The sequence below is a fragment of the Coccomyxa subellipsoidea genome (genome assembly GCF_000258705.1).
Source record: "Coccomyxa subellipsoidea C-169, whole genome shotgun sequence".
In the NCBI taxonomy this organism is placed as follows: domain Eukaryota; kingdom Viridiplantae; phylum Chlorophyta; class Trebouxiophyceae; family Coccomyxaceae; genus Coccomyxa; species Coccomyxa subellipsoidea.
Window position 1 is genome coordinate 775,496 of NW_005178028.1, and position 12,028 is coordinate 787,523.

At 52.1% G+C, this 12,028-nt stretch overlaps 2 protein-coding genes across 2 annotated transcripts; one reads left to right on the forward strand and one right to left on the reverse strand.

Annotated features, from left to right (window-relative positions):
• Positions 1 to 142: 142 nt before the first annotated feature.
• COCSUDRAFT_48534 (P-loop containing nucleoside triphosphate hydrolase protein) lies at positions 143 to 7,265 on the forward strand. The gene is made up of 13 exons (XM_005644987.1): positions 143 to 546; positions 999 to 1,139; positions 1,304 to 1,402; positions 1,663 to 1,881; positions 2,144 to 2,280; positions 2,636 to 2,777; positions 3,022 to 3,274; positions 3,643 to 3,722; positions 3,984 to 4,083; positions 4,326 to 4,446; positions 4,758 to 4,899; positions 5,144 to 5,323; positions 5,731 to 7,265. Exons 1-13 carry the CDS (start codon positions 319 to 321, stop codon positions 5,998 to 6,000), a joined length of 2,112 nt encoding a protein of 703 aa, XP_005645044.1. The 5' UTR covers positions 143 to 318; the 3' UTR covers positions 6,001 to 7,265.
• A 454-nt stretch (positions 7,266 to 7,719) lies between these two features.
• On the reverse strand, positions 7,720 to 11,441 carry COCSUDRAFT_43932 (hypothetical protein; the record flags this gene model as incomplete). The annotated part of the gene is made up of 9 exons (XM_005644988.1): positions 7,720 to 7,845; positions 8,077 to 8,148; positions 8,449 to 8,580; positions 8,933 to 9,051; positions 9,856 to 10,079; positions 10,411 to 10,499; positions 10,539 to 10,709; positions 10,880 to 11,049; positions 11,249 to 11,441. 9 exons carry the CDS (start codon positions 11,439 to 11,441, stop codon positions 7,720 to 7,722), a joined length of 1,296 nt encoding a protein of 431 aa, XP_005645045.1.
• Positions 11,442 to 12,028: the final 587 nt, after the last annotated feature.

Below are 12,028 nucleotides of genomic sequence, written 5' to 3' on the forward strand. Positions count from 1 at the left end.
TGTGCCACAGGACGGCACCACCGAACACTTTTCTTGGAATTAAAAAAGTGCGCCTCGGGAAAAACACGAGGTGCGTATCCGGCCAGGGGACGCAGGAGGCGAAATTCAGCTCTGCCCCTCAGTCCTATCGAGGGCAGTGCATCCCAGCCTGGATTCCTTAGCGTTCCAATATACAGCTGCATCATCGGTATCGAGCGAAGTGCAGCGTGATCCTGTAGCATCGAGAGTTCTCGGCAGAGACGATTTCTGTACACCCGTCCAAGTGCATGTGTTGATAGGCCACTGGGAGAGAAACAGGGGCCGCAGCCCGGTCTTTAAATGCGGCAGGTTACTCCCATGTCACCTCCCAGGACGCCCCGCGAGCCAAATACACCCAGCCTGGCCGTGAACCGCTACCCCTGCGAGATTCGGTTTCAGAATCTGGGCTTCCATGTTCCCAACAGCGGTGACGGCGGTTTGGCAATTCTCAATGATGTCACGGGTGTGTGTGCGGCCAAGCGCATGGTTGCAGTCATGGGACCCTCGGGCGCCGGCAAATCCACACTTGTGAGTCCACCAGTTCCCGGCTGTCACTTGGCTTACCAAACCTTGAACACCGACAACCCAGCTCAGTGGCTGCGAAGCACCTGTTCCCATTGATCAGAAAGCCTCACATTGTCTGGTCAATGTTCTGATCACTGTGAGAGCAAGAGAGGCTCTTGAATTCTTAGCATCTTGGTCTATTGTGCAAGTGCAATTTCAAGATTGTAGACGGTGAAAGGTTCAGTGCAGGCTGCAAATGATCGGTTTGCCCTGAGGAAGAAATATTATTATTGCACAGCTTGTCTACGGTGGATTGCTGCACTTTGAAAATGAAGTGCACAGCAATGGATAAGTGTGTCAGGGTTGGCAGATTTCTGCAAGGTGATTTGGGATTCGTCCGGGTGATTGCATGCTGGTAATAGGACGCATATAAGAATTGTTGAGTGCTTGATCATCAGACTCTTTATGTGCTGCAGCTCAAAATCCTGGCATGCAATGTTTCTGGAGGGGAGCAGCAAGGGCACATACTGGTCAACGGCTCACCTGTTCACCCAAAGGTGTTCAAGAACCAGTCTGCGGTCGTGTGGCAGAGCGATGTGTTGCTCGCCAGTGCCACGGTGAGCAAATTTGCTCCGATCACGATGATCAGCAACGAAGCATCTTGTTATGTACATCCACTCCACATCCCTCTGGTGTCAGGCTTGTACTGCACCATCACCTGACCTCACAGGGGCTGTCAATAAATACATTCTCTAAATTAAATAATTGAATGCACTTTCAGGTGAAGGAGGCCCTGATGACAAGTGCGCTCTTGAAGCTGCCTCAGAGCCTGTCCAGGGCCAAAAAGGAGGAGCGGGTGGAGCAGATTTTGGAGGAGCTGGTGAGCACCTGTCACCAATATGATACCCACAGACACCCACACAGAGCCGAGAATACAATTGCTCACTGCGCAGCATAGTCTTCTTCAATCTCAGGGATCCATGAACGCTCAGCAGCAACCTTTGAGTCACTATCTCTCCCCAGGCCCCTCAGCACCCGCTCACTTATCCCTAGAGTCTTGATCCACCCTTACTCTTGCTGAAGACAGCCGATCAAGCAATGAAGAGTTCACTGAGTTATTCAATGATTCTGCCCTGCCAGGAGCTGCAAGGGGTGAAGGACCACATGATAGGGGAGGATGTGGATGGAGCGGTGAGTGGCATTTCCGGCGGCGAGCGGCGGCGCGTGTCGGTCGGCATCGGCCTCGTGACGGATGCGCGCGCCATTTTCTTGGACGAGCCGACCACCGGGTTGGACTCCGACTCCGCCGAGCAGCTCATCTCTCTGCTGTCTCACCTCGCCACCCACAAGCACCGCACGGTGCGCGCTACCTGTTCTTGTGCTTCTTCTACGTCCTGCCTTGCCAATTCTTGCTCCATCTCTTTTGGTTTGTTGCGCGGAGTCAGGGATGCATGCATGGCTCAGCAAATGCTGCAGCTGCTCCGTGTCTTCAGTTAATGTGCAGCTGTAATTTCCACCAAGGCTGTTGCTGTTGTGCAGCTCTCGAGAACAGTAATGTGGACATTGGGAATACTTACCTGCCTTACACTGGCATGGGACATAAGTGGCTGTGCTGGTGCAGATTGTGCTGACGATCCACCAGCCGAGCAGTGACATCTGCGAGCGATTTGATGACCTCATCCTGCTCTCCTCTGGCCGCATGCTCTACTGTGGCCCCTGGCCCGAGGCCGACCAGTACTTTGCCAACGCCGGCTTCGAGTGCGCCCCCCGCTCCAAAAATTTCTCAGATTGAGAGTCGAATTGGAAAATTATTGGGAGTGTGTGCCGGTTCCAACGCTGGTTCAGTGAGAGCCGCACGAACTGGGTCCATCCAATATAGTGTCTGCACAGGTCCAGGGATTAGAAAAATATTTGTCTGCAGGGCTGACCTGCATGTGTGCTGATGCATTATGACAATAAAAAAATCCAACGGGGTCCCCAGACGTGGGCACTTATCAGCACTTGCATTGCTGGGCATCCGTCAGACCTTGACATTAGTCATGAATAAACATATTGATGGCATTCCTTGGACGAGGATATATGTCATGACTAATCAAATCGATGACACATGCAGGCGGCCGGGGTACCGCAGCACGGCGGAGCACATTCTGACGCTGTGCAAGGACAAGGAGTACGCGGTGCCCTTCCTGGCGGGGCAGTACGCCAAGAGCCTCATCGAACAACACCTCACCCGCCTTGACAGCCAGGCCTCCATGGTGCGCTGGGCACCATGCATGCTCCCTCAGCCTCGCCCAAGAAGGCTTGAACCTCCATTCCTGCAGACTGTCAGATGCCCTCTTTTCAAAAAAAAGAGCGATACTTGAACAGCGCTGCCGGCAGGATAGATTTTGCAGTCATCAGTGATATCTTGTCCCGTCTTTTAGGGTTTGATGGTAGGGGAAGGGTCATTATCTAGGGCTTTGGAGGGATATAGTGAAACAATTATAATTCGTCGTGCAGGGCGCGCTGGGCCTGGGCCTGAAGCGCGGCGGCAGCGTGGGGCGCCTCTCGCGGCATAACAGCATCACCGGCGGAGAAAGGAGCATCACCGGCGGAGAGAAGCCGCTCGCGCGCGGGGGAAGCCTCGTGATCGATCTGGAGGCGCAGGCTGTCTCGGTCGTGTCGCCGCGGTCGGGATCGGCGCCGACGAACATGACGGCCGTCATTGCGCGCCACATGGTCGCTGGCGCGCTGCAGTCCGTGCCCTCCAACGGTGCGCGCCCCCTGCCCGCCTGCCCGGCCCGGGCTGCCAAAACTGGACACCCCTCTAGGAGCCTCCTTCCTATGATTATCCTTTGCCTTGTCTGACACTCTTCCAGGGGCAGCCCTCATCCTGTTTGGTGCTTCGCTGTGAGGCCTGAAGAACAATTCACTGTCGTGCAATGATGAGGGGGGAGTTCTTGGGCTGAGACCCCCGAAGATCAATACGGTACTGTGGGCCGTGCAGGCTTTCACACTGTGTCTTGGGCTTTCTTGACGAAGGCGTGCGTCTCTCCTGTGACAAAATGCAAGAAGACTCAGGGGAGTATCAGGAGAGCTGCATCATGAACGCGGCACTGAACACAGCAGTTTTTCTTGCAGGTCTGTTGCCGGATGACCTCCCGTCCACCAGCCATGAGCATGTGGCCCTAGAGGAGGTGGCCACTTCGCAGTGGTACCAGGCAAGCACCCCTTCCCAGACCTGCCTCCTCCCTTATCAATTTAGTGACTAACCTCTTCACTGAATCTCTTCTGCGCACATCTGCAGCAGTGAGGTATTCACTGCTCCTGGTGCAAACAGCATTCACTCGTGAAGACGCGGTTTGCTCAAATCATGCTATGCCGCCCTTGCAGACCCATGGACAGCAGTCGGTGCTGGACCCTTCATGTGAGTTTTCAATTCCAGAACCAATAATTAAAACAAATATAATTTGCTGCTGCAGGTGCATGTGCTGAGCGTGCGCTTCCTGAGGTCCTGGTACAGGTGTCCAACCAACCTGGCCATTCAGGCCGGCCAGTACATCTTCTTCGCATTGCTCATAGGTATGCCTTCCCTTGCCGCGCTTAAAGCGGCGCGCATAGAAACACCTTTGGGCTCTGTGTCGCCTTGGTCATGAGTCATGAGGCACCTTCCCATGCAATTCGAGGCGGCACCCATTGAGCCACTCGGGCTCCGGGCTTCCGTGGAATGCATGCATGAGTCATGAGGCGCCGAAGACCTCGCACTTGAGATGCTCTGCTACCTTTAATTACTAGAGTAGTGGATAAAAGGTTGTGTTGTACAGGTGCCACCTACTGGCGACTAAGCAAGGACCTGCCCGCGGCGTCCTTTGACCGGCTGGCATCCCTCTGGTTTGTGGCGTCTTGCATGGTGCTGCAGCCTGGCAACAACGCCTGCACCATCATGTGAGTCCCCCATCCACCCTACCCCTGCCCATATTCTTAGATATTTAACTTTACATATTCTTAGATATTTATTACATATTCTTACATATTCTTAGATATTATTCTTAGATTTTTAAATTAAGATTTTACAAACATATTGGGAGCCTCTTTGGTCTTGTGGGCAGTGTTTGCCTGTCCATTTTCCTATCCTGTAATGGTTGACAAGCATGCGACCAGGCCTTGCTTACCACTCATACCTATCTCTCACTTCGTGGCACGTTGCCTCTCTGCTGAAAATTAAAAAATTTAAAAATTGTGCATGTTCTTTGCAGGTACTCCCAGAAGCCGCTGCTGCGGCGAGAGATCAGCAACGGCCTCTACCATTACTCATCCTTCTTCATTGCCAAGAGCCTGACCTCCCTTCCCTTCCAGCTCGCCTTCGCCTGCATCTTCACCGGCTCTGTCTACTTTCTGGTACATCCACAATTTCCCAGCTGCTGCTGCGAGCTGATTATAGCACCTGTGCAACCCGACAATCGCATCTATTATCCAAGTGCATGCAGACTTCACTGCACTCTGAGCACACAGGTTCCTGTCAAACGGCATCTGTGGTGCTCACTTGACAGCAAAATGTTCACCCTAGATTAGCCCATCGCCGTGCCAGATCTTGGACTTGGAAGGCACACAATGCTGACTGTTGGCGGGTGTGTGCGCGCAGGTCGGGTACCAGATAAGCCTGGTGAAGTTCTTCCTCTTCTTTGCGCTCAACTTTGAGCTGCTGCTGATCAGCGAGACGCTGGGCATTCTGTGCGCTGGCCTGGCGCGCAACGAGCTTGTGGGCATGATCATTCTGGCCACCTTCTACGTGCCCCTCCTCATGTTCACCGGCTTCATCCAGGTCCGCCCTTGATCAGACCACCCCCGAGGCCTTCATCATTTATAAACATAGAAGTAGTGTTACTCGGCAATAGTCACTGTGCACAGAGATGAGGTTTTCATCGATACCTCTGGAAGCTGGCATCCAATTGAATCCTTTATCTCATTGCATGCCAACCAGACAGGGATCCAATAGACACCCAGAAGAAACTCCCCTTCCATGCCCATCTGCCCATGTTCTGAAGCAAGGGACACAGCTGCTTCCTCTGCCGGCAACAAATGACTCCACACTCAGTCTGTGCTTTCTGCTGGTTCTTACTGAGCATACAAGATATGTTCTGCCCTGGCATAACACCTGCATGCTGGTCATGCATGCCTAGTTCACCACGTGGGCGTTTGGCTGACGTGTTTGTTTGCTGTGCTGCGCAGACCAAGACACCGGCGTACCTGGCATGGATCAAGAAGCTGTCTTACGTGGCGTACGGCTACAGCGGCCTGGTCAAGAACGAGTTCGAGGGGCTCTCCATTCACACCGCCCAGGGAATGGCTGTCCCCGACGCCTCCGGCCTCATCCCCGCAAACATCGAGAACGGTCTCAGCATCGGCACAGACGCGCTCATCATGCTGGGAATCCTGATCGGCATGCGCTTTGTCGCCTACATCCAGATGACGCTCGCCATCAAATTCCACAAGCTCTGAGGCGGCTTCGCCGGCGGCTGCTGGCCGGCCGGGCCCTGAAGCTGCCGCTGTAGGTTCCCTGCAGCTTCAGGTCCCGAGCATGCGGCGCGCGGCCACGCCGGGGATGAGGGATTATCTAATGCTGGGAGCCAAAATGGGCAGTGCACTTCTTAAAGAATGTAGAGGGTGTTTCTTGACCATGATTTAGTGTTTGTTGACCAAAAGGTTGGTGCGCAACAGTTGCCAAATGCCAGCCACTGCAGCCTGTAGGCAGCACTGCAAGAGTGGCAAACGTCAAAGATATTGCCAATATCGCTGTGCAGATGCAGCGGCATTGAATGTCGGGCAAACGCACACCCTTTGCGTGGTGGCAGCCACTCACGCCAGGCATTCTGAGGTTGGGCCTCAAGATGATTGGCGCAGAACTGAAGAGACTGGCTTTAAGAGTGTGGCCGACCACTCAATGTCTCACTTGTGCGGCGAGATTCTTTCGGTGGCATGACACAAGCCGGTTGCTGGTGCAGATTGTGAAGCTCTTTATGGGACAGCAGATCTTACGCTACTTCCTAATGTGGAGCTGCTTGCATGCCCAGGTAGAGCTGTTGAATACGACTAGTTGAGAAAACAAAAGAACAATGATCGAGAACAGTCCCACAAATGAGGTGTTTACACCAGCACAAGTGAACTCTCTACTGCTGCAGATTTGCGCTGAAGAGGAGCCACAAAATGTCCGACTGATAGTTGCAGAGCAAGTGTCCGCTTTTCATGACGCGCTTAATCAATTGTACTGGGTTGTTATTGTGCCAATAGTGACGGGACTACTGTGTCGAAGGCGCTTTCCAATATGCCTCCAGAACATTGCTGTGCAGAAGCAGGACTGAGAATTTGAAAGACGGCAGATAGGTCAGATTGAAGGGGGCAATAACACGTGATTGAGGCGTTTGCAGCAGAAGACACTCTAGGATCCAACTCGTGTTGACGAGGCGTCTGATTTCTCATTGAAGATATTCCTCTCCTTTCTCGTGCTTTGACAGGCAGAAGGCCATGCATGCTAGGAGCTTTCGCCCTGTACTTTTACCCCCTTTGCTTTTGTCCCCACCCCGTCTGCTAGATCAGGCATTTAGTCGTGGATGCAGTACTGCCTTACTACTGAGTTGTAGAACAGCATTGCGATGCGTGAGAGGTACATACATTGCAATATTGGCATCAATAGCAACGCCTCATTAGCCAGACTCAGTCAAGTACAAATCACTGTAACAGCCTTGTAGCTTTGAAGGTGTGATATGAGTCTACTGCACTCTGTCAGCAGTCAGCATATCACCGGCGCGCTTTCAATTATTATCAGACCTCCAGGCAGCACTTCCAATTTGAAAGTCCCAACAATCAATGGATGTTCTGCATGCATTCTATATATTATGTACACAAAAGCGTTGGCTCTCATTCCTCTTCTTACGGGCAAAAACCCGAGCGCACATCTATTATGAGGACTTTTCCAGCGACAGGCATCAATGCCTACCCTTTGCAATAAATGTGCAGACCAATAACACAGCTGAATACACCTTAGGACACACCTTGCTGAAAAAATAATGGGTTTTGCCATACCGGGTACCCGCTAAGCATGCTGTAACTGGTCAGCTAAGCAACAGGTCATCTGATTGCCAAAGGTTGGAGAATTACATGATGGTGCCCCCAAAGCAACTTATTTCTGCACCTCCTCTCTGTGAAGCTACCACAGATCTCTTAGTGGGGTCGACCTGCCAAGGTAGTGTTTTCGTCTGGCACCATCGTCTCAATGCGCGAATCAATCTCAGGCTGCATGCTCTCTGTGTCGCGGTGCAGCTGGTCAGGGTGAGTCATCCGGTCCGCCTGCAGGCAAGCACAAGCATTTCCCTGTGAAGAGGCCAGGCAAGAGAAATTGCTTTCTGCCGGACTTCACCAGACGCACATCTGTACGGTATCCCAGAATCCACATCTGAGAAAGGCCTCTACATGAGAAGGCCTGCCAGAGAGCTCTTATGCCAAGGGGAATGAAGAGGATGACGAAGGCTTTCAGCGGTCTTGACAGGCAAAGCGAAGGTGGGCCAGGCTGGTACACACCTGTGGCTTCACTGGGGTGCCCCCTATGACATTGACCCCCGTCTGCAGATCTGTCACCACTCCAGCATCCACCTGATCCATCACAAAGCCCCATCAGATGACATCCTCTCGCCCCTTAGCATTGACCATTAAACCCTTCCTTGACTGTCTACAGGGGGTCTACAGGGGGCACTAAAGACAACCTGTAATCTTCAGTACCCCCTGCTGTATAATATCCAAAACTTGATGCTGCACGGTTGGATTGAGAAGAGGAAAGAGAAGCCAGGGTACCACGTCATGCACTGTAGGACCATTTGTCTGCTGTCATCTTGTATGGAAGCTTTCAAAGGCTGGCAGACTTGATGCAACAAAGGTAACGGAGAGGTGCCATACCGGCTCTGGGCGGTCGGGTAGATGCTTGACCTCTGCATAGGAGTCCTTCTTGGGGCCTGCTCCAGGAGTCTTGTGCTCTGCTGCATCTGACGCTGCTGAGAACCATGCAGGCGCTGTGAAAAAGCCCCGAGCCTGTCACCCCAACCACAACGACAATCATTTATTCCTACTCTCCCCAATCATAATTTGCATATTTGAAAGACAAGTGCCCTTCCCTTGAAGAACCTCGTGAGGGAAAGGATTGTGGCAGCCTTCAACTGCAGCTTGTCTGCAGGACGCACCTACCTCTTGCAGGAAAAACGTGTAATAATAAGATGATAATAATAATGATACTGATAATGATACTGATAATGATAATGATGACAATGATAACAATAACACCTCCTGAGACATCAGATGCTGCCACAGCCAGGGTGTCATAGTGCAACATGATTGGTTGCATGCCAGGCAGGACCCAACAAGGAGGAATGAAGGAGGAACTCACCATTGGAGGGGTTGATGCGTCCGCGGCAACTCCTGGAGGGAGGGATGAGTCAGCGCTGACACTATAGTTGGCATCCTTATGTGGTGCTGCCTTGACATTGCTGCTGCTGCCAGGCTCATCTGTCACATTGACACATGAGCCATCAGCCTACTGTTGTGACATGTTGATGATCGGAGGGGTACTCACTTGGACGTTCTATCACGTTCATGCATATGCCCGACTCCATTTCTCCTTGATCTTTGAGTTTGCTGTTGCTCGGAATGTGTTATTGGGCGCAGTAAAAAACATGTAAAGAAAGAGCGCCTCACCTTTACCAGTGGAATCTACGCCGCCTCCAGTGAAGGTCTCTTCTGATGGGGGATTCAGGCAGCCTCCAGTGCCCATGCCATCTGCCTGATCAGCAAATGGTGACAAAAAATGCTCAGTACAACTTTCTCTCAATTATAATTTTTACGAGTTGTGCACGCTGTGAAGGCAAGCACATGCCACGTGCAGAGGTCAAAATTTGCAATCGAAATGATACCTGCGCATATCCTGCCTCAGTCTGTGACGATCCTCCAAAGGCTCCATCAGCATCTGGCCCCCAACAGACAGAGCTTTCAGTCAGGCAATTCCCAGGGCATCTTCCAGATCCATCAAGATATGATCTCAGGCAGTATCTTCTCCATGCTCAGAACTTTTCAAAGGCCCCCTCCCAAAGCCAAGCAGTGTGCCCAACCGACAGAGTTTTTAGCCATGCAGAATCCTTAGTCTGAGTTGACCATGCCAGCAACGAGCAGGACTCTTGACTACCATGAATGGCCCAACACTCAAGTCTCAAAGCATTGCAATCTGACTTGAAGGCGTCTGACCTCTTGTTTAAAGACACTTTTGTGTAGCCATTTTCTCAGGTTCCCATCCCAGAACCGAGCTGGGTGACTCACCCACAGAGGTGACCTTGACGCCCTTGATGGTCCCAGGGTCACCCTCCACAGGGATGTCAGGAGTATTGTGATCCCCATCAAAGACCTCTCCAGGGGGCGGGTTGAGAAATCCCCCAGTGCCCATGCTGTCTGCCTGGGACTGCCCGGCCTTAACCTGCACCCCCTTTGAAAAGCTGCCCTCTGCGCTGCCCAGCTGCCCGGTCTCACTGGGCCGCTCGTCAAACCTGCAGTGGCGATGCGCTTTTGATTGGGTGCTGCACACCTTTGAACCAGATTATGTGCAGCTGTTGATGTAAGCCTAAATCAAATTCTTCTAGCAGCAAGCATACTGCACAATTGACCTCAGGGCTCCCTCAAATTTTGCCGGGCGGAGGCCAGGGCATGATAAAGCTCTGGGAATCAATCTTGCAGGAGACAAGCTGGTACTGTTGAAAAGAAGGACTTGTGCATTGTGCCAAGACATGAGTAATCTCACGACCTAAAATAGGCATTTGTGAACAGCAAGATTCCCCCTGTGCCGCCTTCAAAGGGTGTCGATTGGAACAGGCAACCTACCTGGAAACTTTGAGTGGAGTCTGCCTTCCCTGAGGTCCTGACTTCTGCCCAGCACTCTCCACCTCAAACATTCCAAATGTCTTGGACCCCTGCGAAGCAGCAGGGTGCAAGACTGATCCCCGACTCACATGCAGCCCTTCCAAGCAGATTCGCTTGAAGGATCCACTCAAATGCCCAGTGGTAAAGCACAGGCGGATAGCCACCTCGCCATCACTAAACTCAGCCACTGCTGCATCCACCACAAGCTGCGAGTCATCCTGGAGATCCAAGGCTGCCACGTGTGCGCCACCCGGGTTCACCTGACCGAGCAAGGTTCCAAATGTCTCCCAGCATGCCGAGACTAATACCGTATTTGTCACTAACATTACTGTTCTGATGACCACCATCCGAATGAGTGCTACTTAGGACCAACGTAGCAGCACAGCTGCTCAGAGAGTTGCAAAAAGATTGCAACATTTCAGAAGAGCACCTCAATCCTCTCGCTGAAGCTGCGCACAGGTTGCTTGAGAAAAGCAACGGATGCTACCGCCGCATGTCCTCTGCTGATGTCTCCTCGCAGGAATGAGACACTTAAATAGCGGCGCTTGCTGATTCGCTCGAAGGCAGTGGGCACCTTGCCTGCTGGCCCTGTCGTGGCACCTGCATGCATGCGTGGCAGGCATGCTTAAACATCGCCGAAGAAGAAGTTGGTGAATGGGAGGCATGTTATCCCCTTGAGACAATATCATGATATGCGATTGGACATGCCAACCTTGCAGTACTAAAGCCAGTCTGGGATCAAATGGAATGGCATGCAGGGTGCTCTCGCCTAAGAACTAGGACAGGACAGGACACTCACCAGCAGGGCCCACATAGGCATCGGAATCCATTGGCGCATATTCAGTGCTGCCAATTGCTCGTGGCGTATGTGCCCCTGGGGGTGCAGCAGGCAGGTTGTATTCCAGCGTTGCTTCATCCAGCTGCTTCACTGGATCTCCAGGCCTGACAGCAGAAGCGTACTCGGAGGTCAACTCAAAACATGCCCAAGCCATTGAGATTTGCTTTGCATTCAAAAGGTCAACAACTTGTTCTTAGCTATAAGGCTTGTCTGCGTACCCCACTGTCTTGGGAACGTGCAGCTCGACCTTTGCTCCACCAGGCTCGACTGTTGACACACCTTCCGGTGTTTGGTTCTTCTCAGCCGTCTTGTCTGTCCAGGTCTTCTCCGTCGACTGGAGGTTTCAGAGAAGGACGTCAGAATTTTCGAAATACGACTGGCACTCAGCATTGCAGGATCGCAAACGTAATAGTTCCAGTCATACCTGATCAGCTGGTTGTCCCGCTGGGAACAAATAGCGCTTCGAAACCAGGACGACCGATCCCTGCAAGCGACTTGTACATATTGCTGACCTACATCGCATACATTTCCATTAGTACTCATACACACGCATACACACGCATACACACACATTAACAAGATTTAACCAATAGCGGCCTCTATTCAGTATATTTACGCCGCTGGTTCCACGACATGCCACACAACGCACGATACACGCTGGCGCCTTCAACGTCGAGTTCTTTGAAGTGCAACTCCCTTTAAATCAATAAAAAGAGCCTAAAGATACGTATTAATAAGGTA